The 9,641-nt window shown below is 42.2% G+C and overlaps 1 protein-coding gene and 1 long non-coding RNA gene across 2 annotated transcripts in view; one reads left to right on the top strand and one right to left on the bottom strand.

The window, feature by feature from the left end:
• The window catches only part of LOC112074462 (cyclic AMP-dependent transcription factor ATF-6 alpha), a 13,909-nt gene extending 6,414 nt beyond the window's left edge, over positions 1 to 7,495 (top strand). Inside the window, exons 2-6 of the mRNA XM_024141634.2 lie at positions 4,509 to 4,585; positions 5,682 to 5,742; positions 5,905 to 6,002; positions 6,762 to 6,882; positions 7,260 to 7,495. Of these exons, the coding sequence (XP_023997402.2) occupies positions 4,509 to 4,585; positions 5,682 to 5,742; positions 5,905 to 6,002; positions 6,762 to 6,882; positions 7,260 to 7,495 (593 nt within the window). The remainder of the gene's footprint in view (positions 1 to 4,508; positions 4,586 to 5,681; positions 5,743 to 5,904; positions 6,003 to 6,761; positions 6,883 to 7,259) is intronic.
• A 1,036-nt stretch (positions 7,496 to 8,531) lies between these two features.
• LOC112074463 (uncharacterized) overlaps positions 8,532 to 9,641 on the bottom strand; it is an 11,328-nt gene continuing 10,218 nt past the window's right edge. Inside the window, exons 4-5 of the long non-coding RNA XR_002894750.2 lie at positions 8,890 to 8,953; positions 8,532 to 8,755 (exon numbers count right to left, since the gene is read on the bottom strand). This is a non-coding gene — a long non-coding RNA (uncharacterized lncRNA). The remainder of the gene's footprint in view (positions 8,756 to 8,889; positions 8,954 to 9,641) is intronic.

The raw sequence follows: 9,641 nt of genomic DNA, 5'->3' as shown, positions 1-9,641 counted from the left end.
TGTGGCTAATTGTATGCACCCACGGGTTGAGGAAAATTATACTTTTTAGAACCTGTGCTTTGCTGCAACCTCATGGTGTATCTCGTCATTACAACCACGGAGGATTTATATAACCTTCTCGGGAGCCGTAGATTTACGGTAAAGCAAGACGTGTATCTTGTTTTCGTAGAACAGGAAGAACATTTATCTGTGAATACGAACCAGCAACATGTACAGCCGATGCTAAGCCTTTTGACCTATTAGAATAAACTATAACCTATTTCTTTAAAATCGGTTACTAATGTATTCGAGGAAGGATGTCGTCCGGATTTAATGTTAGACTTCGAGACTCAAGAACAAGAAATGATGAACAGTGAAACTGGCACCATGTCCATCGACAGGATGGCGAGTGGGGTAAGCAAGCGTCACTTGCCAACAGCTAACGTTAGCTAGCTAGTGTAGCGTTAAAGAGAGACACTTACTCCTCGGAAATGTGTACCACAAAGTCAACATGTTGGTTGTGTTTACGATGGTTATAGTCGATCGAATGAATGTTCTTAATTTGCCTGCTTGTTGCTAACATGGTAGCTAGCTAGTTATTTGGCAGCTGGCTAGCTAATGTTTACTTAACCGCCTCAGTCAGTAACCGCTATCGCCCACTTGTAGCTGTTGCCATGTTTAAAAAGAGGTTTTACAATCTGAATTCTCTACAATCTAAGTTAAATTATTTGTAACTATTATCTCTGCCCTGTACTAGCTAGCCTGTTAGGGGGGTAGGGTTATGAATTCGCGAGAAGAGATACAAAAAAAATGGATAGCAAAAAGTCTTCTCCTTTTAGTCATAGATATGGCTAGCCTTAGCCCAAAATGTACTCTTAAGGAGGCAACTGTTACATTTTAAGCAAAGATAGAACATTGAGACAGATATTTGACCGGATGTATAAATGTGAAGCATCCGGTTGGCGTTTCCAATCGCTACCAAGATGGAGCGAGATGGATTTTTTGCCGACATTCTGCTTATTTACTCCTCGATTAAACATTTGACTTAGTGCAGTTTTCTGTTTCTAAAACTAGAATCTATTACGAACAGAGTGGAAACATGTTTGTAGACTTTACCTTTGCCAAAGTTTCCCAAAAATTGCGTTGTTTAGAAGGAGTGTACTCGCACCTCACAGAGTAGGCCTTCCCTAACGGAATATGCAAATACATGCTAGAACGCGCCAATCGGCTCTAGTCTCTGCCCACTTGGTGTAATTTGCTCCCATTGGAAACGACATGCTGTGTGGTCTTGCTTGGGTTAGTTGTAAAATCTTTGCCTCAATGTTCAAGAACTTTACGTTATTTTCAGAGGTAGACTGGCTCTGGCGGCAAGAAACTAGAAACATAAAGCCCTTTACTTTAATATCACATCAAAATAATTTCACTAATGCAGAATATACACTTACTGTACACAGTTTTAACCGGCTTTATCACAGTTGCAGCCAACTTAATTTTTCAGTGACAACATGTTTCTGGTGGCCTTTTTCAGTTGCACACAGGTGTTCAGAGCATACTAGACAGCTAATTTCCACAGGTGGCTTTGTTTTACGGCTGTCTTCGTAAATATACGCTGTAACGAGCGTAGGGGCTCTTAACACAACTCCCTCATACAGAAATACCTTGGTCCAATGACTCTTATGTGTTATGTAATGGAACTGAGGTCATGATCAAATCAAATGTTTGGTCACATACATGGTTAGCAGATGTTATTGGCAGTGTAGAGAAATGCTTGTGCTTCTAGTTCCCGACAGTGCAGCAATATCTAACAATTCCAACAACAAATACAGAATACACACAAATCTAAGTAAACTATAAGAATAGATACATATGTGGATGGGCCAGGCTAGCCTAAGCCCTTTTAGAATCCAAGAGTGAAATGCTTACTCACCTCTCTCACACCTACAGGGTCATTGTGCAAAATGGTACACAGCATCATTGGATTTGTGTGCAACAAAAGTTTAACATTCACCTTCTGCTGCCATTTCTGCCAAGCCGTCTACACGTACAATTTGATGCATACGTTCGATAAAATCCAACGTACGCACCACACAGAACGCACTGGAACTGCCTCTGCAACGCAATGCTGCAACGTAAACGCAGCGTTTCATTAGACTGGACTTCTGGTGTAACCAAAACGCAACGGCGCTGTCGGTGTATCGAGGTGTAACAGTTAGGCTCTAGTGTTGTCACGATACTGGAATTTTGACTTCGATACCTTTTAGTATCACAATACTCGATACCATCACGATAATCTACCAAAACAACACCAAAATGATACCAGGGCAAGCAAAATAAGGCGTATCAGCCAAAGTCACATAACGGCACTTGATCCAGACAGATCTTTTGATTTCAATATCATTCATTAATTAGTAATTTGTTTTTTTTAATGTATTCATGAATGAATCAATTATACAATGTTTCTAACCCACATAATAGTAATAATTTGTTTGAAATGTAAATCTGTAGTCTGTTGATAAACTGGGTAAATCAAGATGTAGCCACGGCCTATTCACAATACAGGTGAATGCATATCCAATAGGACTGTGTGCATGCATTGAGTTATTGAGCTTGTTCTGGCTGATTTTTCATGGATGAAAATAAATCTGTTTCTCTTCCATTTGGGTATTTTTATTATGCTGATCAACAATATTTGCTTAGAAGAAGCAATCTCTTTTTATAAAAGTGTGCACCGTCTCTTTAAAGGGGCAATCAGCAGTTGCTACATCAATTTTTGGACTTATAAATGTACTGATATGTATCCATTGAGTCTTAAAGAATATAACTTATAAATGCCTCATGAGCTTAGTTCAAGTGTCATACCCCATCAGAACCTAAAATACAAGCTTGTTTTAATCCAACGGTGTAAACAAACACTATATAGCCTCAAAACATGGTTAAAAATATCATTTTGATATCATGGATGGTCAGTCCTTGCATCCATAGCTCTGTCTATGAATTTGTGTTTACATTTCTCCAGCCACATCCCTCAGCTTTTCACTGTACCAGGGGCGGGGATGCGGGTTTTGTTATTGTTTCTACTGTGATTGCTGCTTTGAGACCCATGACATTTACACACAGTCTGTTCGACGCTCGAGCAAAGATGATCGTGACTGGGGGAGACAAAGTGAACGAATAAAGTTTTTGGTGACAATCCGCTTTGTAATCCTAGCAATATTTTGCGTTATTGTGTGTATCACAAACAAGGTAATAGGGTAGTGAAGTGATGTTAGCTTCAGCTGTAAGCTAGCCTATAAAGCTGGAAGCTACCGGTATCTTCTTGCATTGTAAAGTGTTCTAGCCTTAATGGAACATTGTTTTGCGAACAGTAATGAACAGTTTCAACATTTCTACATGCCGTGTTGCATTAATCAAGTGAGTTAACTTCTGTGCAGCATAATGTGATGCAGCCCAGACTCCAGTGGTTCCCCAGGACAGACTAGAGTCAGAATGAGAGGGGAGCTAACATGATGCAGTCCAGATCCCCAGTGGATCCCCAAGACAGACTAGAGTCAGAATGGAGGGAAGATAACATGATGCAGCCCAGACTCCAGTGAGTGTAGTGGTTCTTCAGGACAGACTAGAGTCAGTATGAGAGAGGAGATAACATGATACAGCCCAGAAGCATTCTCTTCAACGAGTGAAAATTGGTTATGTTCCTCATGGTCAAAATGAACAAAAAATAGTCCTCTATCCATTGTTTTTTTTCTTTGATGCTCTGTGACAGTCTAGCGTTATTTTTTTTTGTGATTTTTAGTGAACTGGACATTTCAAGAAAATGTACTATGATGTAGATCCATATTGTCTACACAGTTTAGATTTGGTTTTAGTCATTTTAAAGCACATTCCAATTTTTTTTTAAAATGTTTTTATTTAACTAGGTAAGTCAGTTAAGAACAAATTCTTATTTACAATGACGGCCTAACCGGACGACGCTGCGCCAATTGTGCGCCACCCTATGGGACTCCAATCACGGCCGGTTGTGATACAGCCTGGAATCGTACCAGGGTCTGTAGTGACGCCTCTAGCACTGAGATGCAGTGCCTTAGACTGCTGCGCCACTCGGGAGCCCTTACAAACAGGAAAACGTAAATGGAACGTTTACTAATTTGATTAAACAAGTGGGCCATCAGTTATGCATTAACAATGTGTAAATAATAAATGAATAGCCATATCTATGACCTAAAAGAAGCCGTTTACAATATGTAGCCCCATATGGCTAAACTGTGATTAACTGTCTGACCTGACGTTGTGGATAACTATCTGAAACAGGTCAAGACATCTGTTAAACCAGCCTTTGATGAAAACGGTAGTTAGTCTTTGCGAAGGCACTAAAGTATTGTTTTCATGTAAGGCCTCTCGTGTTTGTTTTCATGTAAGGCTACTGTGTTGTTTTCATGTAAGGCTACTGTGTTGTTTTCATGTAAGGCTACTGTGTTGTTTTCATGTAAGGCTACTGTTAAATCAGACGTGTGTGTGTGTCTCTCAAGCAGACATCAGCCTGTTTGACGAGCTGTACAACCTTGGGGATGCAGATGAACTTCTTCAGGCCTTGGAGTGCGTGGGATATGTGAGTACAGGACTACACAGACACACTCGAGGCAACACTGTTCCTTTAAAGTGGAACTGACAAGCGTTTTAACTACTTTGCAGATATGAAACAAACAGACAATCATAATATCAGTAAAAAATATCAAATTCCCAGTMTCTGCTACAAAACCAATAGGTTCTATTTGATTATAGAGTAAGGCATTGTTGGCAGAATAGATGGATGTAGTTCAATGCACGATTCATATAATTCACCAATAAATATCTTGGGAAGTCCCACAAATATTGCTATCAGGTTGTAAATCACAGCTGGCCTGTTAACATTGTTTGGTTCCTCCAGCTATTTAGGGAATGCACTGTTTCAGTTTCAAAGACTCAATCTTTTTGGGTAAAAACAGATGAATGTAACAAAAGCTGGGAATATCAATACAATCAAACTAGCAATGATCACAGGTCAGTCGTACCATGGCTAATAGGTTAGCTTATCTATTTAGTTAGCTATTTATTTACCAAGCTAAAAAAAAAAATGGAGTGTAATGTTAGCTAGCTAGCTGCTGGGAGGATGTTGTCATTGGACGAGTGGGTGATTGGCCGACTCCCCTCCTGAGAAAGATATATCGCCCAGCCCTTTTAGTGTTTATAGTAAATMATGGCAGGCCCGTGTGGCAAATGGCTTATTTGCATATAGGCCTGCTGTAGCTCTGATTGGCTATGYCACAACGGTCTGTGTAGACTCCGGTACTGGACAAGACAGATGTTGTGTTTCCATTAGGTTTTATTTACTGCAGTGTCTATTAATTGTACCAACGCACGGTCACTTTCCCACTCTACATATTGCTATAGAATTTTCACAAATGCCTTTAGTATACATCATTTTCTAAACATTCTATGAATGACCATATCTAAATGCTCCATTGTCATAAAATGTTTTTAAAAAATGTAAAAAAGRGTCATATTCTTCCCTGGGGTTGTATATGAACAGATTTTTTTCCCACAAAATMTAATGTTGCTAAAACACCGTCAGTTCRACTTTAGAAAATCGTAACAGACCAGATTCACAGTGAACCATCATTATGTGAAGTACAGTGATTGTGTGTGTGCTCTGTTTAACCCTCTAGGCCGGCGATGCCCCTGACATTGACTTTGACATGGACCTGCCTCCCTGGAGCACTGACACAGGTGTGTCTAATACCGGTCTAATCAGGTCTATGGTATAAGGTGATATTGTATTGGACAAAAATAGTTTAAACATGTCAGTACCAGTATTTCTCTCGTGTAAATTTGAGTGTGGACTCTCTCTCTCTCCTGCCCATACCATGAGCTCTGTGTCCTTGTCTGCAGATGGGGATCTGAGTGTGGACTCTCTCTCTCCTGCCCATACCATGAGCTCTGTCACCTCGCCTGCATCCCGAGAGGCCCTGTCACCTTACTCCATACAAGTAAGTCCCCTGTCTCTTTCCAGTGTGTTTCACTGTAGGTCGTTTTGCATTTATGTGTTTGATGTGCCTATTTCCAGTGTGCGTCTAGGCCCATCTGTGTTAGTTTGTGTGTTTTCGCCCCACATGGTGCCATTACACACGTTGCTACCTCTGCCATCTGCTTTCGCAATCCACACACACACTTGAGCACCTCATTAAGGAAGGTCTGAAGCACCTTGTCAGACTAATTGTCCACCATCTGCCAGAGGTGTGGCCCCGCCCCCTCATTAAAATGAGGTGATGACAACTCTGGCCATATTAACATAATGTAGCAGGCAGTTGTTTTCACAGCATGTCAGAAAGAGGACTAGGGTTAGATCTACACTGCACACTGTTTATTTCTCCTGCCATTATGATCAAGGACATTTGTGCCTACACCTCAAAGATATTTTGGACGTTGCCAAAGGCATCAGTCTTCAAGAACTTTGTAGTTCCTTTTAGCAAGATTTTCGGCGGCGGTGGATGGGGTCTTCCTTGGCCATATATACAATCGACATTATAACACAAAAATATTTTTGTATTTTTGCAGTGGTGGCCACAATTTAGCAGTGGTGGCCACAATTTAGCAGTGGTGGCCACAATTTAGCAGTGGTGGCCACAATTTAGCAGTGGTGGTGCGCTGTGTCTAAATGCATGGAACACTGTATCTTCAGGAGGTAATGTAAAACCTCATACAGCAGTGAAGCATGATGGCCCATCTCTCTCTGCTGCCCTCTACAGGATGATCTAGCCCTATCTCCTCAGCCCTCTCCTGCCGTCTCTGTCTGCTCCGAGTCCAGCGGCTTCTCAGAGCCCCCCCTGGCCAAGAGGGCCCCCAAGAGGACCAGTCAGGCCACGCGAGGTCAGACAGACACCTCTRCATCATCATCATCCTTTTCTTTGATATTTTCTTTCATATCAGGCTGCCATTTCTTCCTGTAGTTACATTGTCTTTCAGTGAAAATACTGTATCACTCTCCCTCGCTAGTCTGTTTCTGATTTGGAAATATGTTATTGATTGACTTTGTTACTTTTTCCGATCCATTAAAACTATGACGACTCAAGCCAAACATTAGTACAACCAAACAACAGATGTTTATTGGTTCAATTCCATTCGCCCTGCTTTCAATGGACCAAATATTTTGTGATGATACATACAATGGCATCTGGAGGGGGAAGAAAGCTCCATTAAAAAAATTAAAAAATGGAAACAGTTATGAATTATGATCCGTCTCACAGTCAAGCCAGCCCAGGCAGTGAAGAGGCCTATCCAGCTCACCCCCAAGGTGTCCATCCAGCCCAGACCAGTTGTAACAGCTGTACCCCAGCACGCCGRGGGCCCTCTCCAGACCATCATCATCCAGCCCCTGCAGACCACCCTGGTGCCTCACCCTGCTYTGGTCAAACCTGCCCCTGTCAGCATACAGCCAGCGCCACCTATAGGTGAGTTTAAAACTGCACTCACTACACTATAATACATATTATTAACTGGGTGGTTGGAGACCTGAATGCTGATTGGCTGAAAGCCGTGTTATGAGACACTATACCACAGGTATGACAAAACATTTTATTTTTACTGTTCTAATTATCTTTGTAAKCAGTTTATAATAGCAATTAGAAACTGGGTGGTTCGAGCCCRMYAAYSRMYWTTGGCTGACAGCCGTGGTATATCAGACCGTATACCACGGGTATGACAACTTKTTTTTACTGCTCTAATTYTGTTGGTAACCAGTTTATAATAGCAATAAGGCACCTCGGGGGTTTATGATATATGGCCAATATACCACGGCAAAGGGATGTGTCCAGGCACAACGCAATGTAACCACAAAACAGGAGTTCCAGGATCCTGGCAAATAACACAGCGTTTCTCCCTCCCGATATTGACTGATACCATTCATTTCAATAATTAAGAAAGACAATACAAAGTAAGTGTCTACAAACATTTTTATTGCAGAGTGCCAGGTCTCTCTCCATCATCGAGAACATCAGTATCTAGCCTGTCTGTCATAGTGCCAGGTCTCTCTCCATTCAGAGACATCAGTATCTAGCCTTGTCTGTCATAGTGCCAGGTCTCTCTCCATTCAGAGACATCAGTATCAGAGACATCAGTATCAGAGACATCAGTATCTAGCCTGTCTGTCATAGTGCCAGGCTCTCTCCATTCAGAGACATCAGTATCAAGCCTGTCTGTCAGAGCCAGGTCTCTGTCCATTCAAGACATCAGTATCAAGCCTGGTCTGTCAGAGTGCCAGTCCTCTCTGTCCATTCAGAACATCAGTATCAAGCCTGTCTGTCAGAGTGCCAGGTCTCTCTCCATTCAGAGACATCAGTATCAAGCCTGTCTGTCAGTGCCAGGTCTCTCTCCATTCAGAACATCAGTCAGAGACATCAGTATCAAGCCCCGTCTGTCAGAGTGCCAGTCTCTCTCCATTCAGAACATCAGTATCAAGCCGTCTGTCAGAGTGCCAGGCTCTGTCCATTCAGAGACATCAGTATCAAGCCTGTCTGTCAGAGTGCCAGGTCTCTCTCCATTCAGAGACATCAGTATCAGAGACATCAGTGATCAAGCCCGTCTGCAGAGTGCCAGGTCTCTCTCCATTCAGAGACATTCAGTACAAGCCTGTCTGTCAGAGTGTCAGGTCTCTCTCCATTCAGAGACATCAGTATCAAGCCTGTCTGTCTGGACTTCATCACATCATCTTGCAAGTCTCCATGTCCTGGCTCCATACATGTTTCTGTGAACACATACACACACACACACACACACACACACAATCACTGTTCTATTACCAATGGCAGTTATTACCTGTTTGTGTTTCAGATATTACATATCCTATGTTGAAGATTGAACAGGTCAGATAAAACCTACCCTACTATGGGTCTCCCCATCAAACGACTGAGGCTGCCGTCTGGCAAAAGCATCTCCAGTCCAGCTGTAGAAATACAGTAGGCAGAGTTCATCAGTGACACACAGAATGAAAAGGGTGTTGCTATTACTGGACTGTGTTATTAGTAATCACCTCACTGTGGACGTGTTGAGTGGATGTGTTGAGTGCCAGGTCTCTCTGCATCTCATGCATCAGTGAACACACAGTCACTGTTCTATTACCAATGGCAGTTAGGGATAGGTGATATGACACACACAAACAGATACTATGTTGAAGTTTAAACCTGTCAGACTAAATTTACCTAATTCTGTTCTCCCCATTGACGACCGTTGGAAAGCAGGCAAGAGGTAACGCTGGAGATAAAGTCTTTGCCAGAGCCCCGATTAATGGGCATAGCAGTGTAGATTAGCACCTGGGCCCTCAAAGATACTGGTTGGTCACACACACACACACACACACACACACACACTGATTACATTATCTATGGTGGTTATGACTAGCCTGGTGGAACCAACCTGATCACTGCCTTCGTATTTCTATTTCACGTCAGAGATCATAAAATGTGAAGTGAAATAGAATGTTGAACACAGCGATCAGGCTGGTTCCACCAGGCTAGGTTATACCCTGGACATTATATGGTGATCAGGCTGGTTCCACCAGGCTAGGTTATACCCTGGACATTATATGGTGAACACAGTGATCAGGCTGGTTCCACCAGGCTAGGTTATACCCT

This window comes from Salvelinus sp. IW2-2015, unplaced genomic scaffold (assembly GCF_002910315.2).
Source record: "Salvelinus sp. IW2-2015 unplaced genomic scaffold, ASM291031v2 Un_scaffold2641, whole genome shotgun sequence".
Lineage (NCBI taxonomy): Eukaryota > Metazoa > Chordata > Actinopteri > Salmoniformes > Salmonidae > Salvelinus > Salvelinus sp. IW2-2015.
This window is presented reverse-complemented; position numbering and strand designations above follow the sequence as displayed.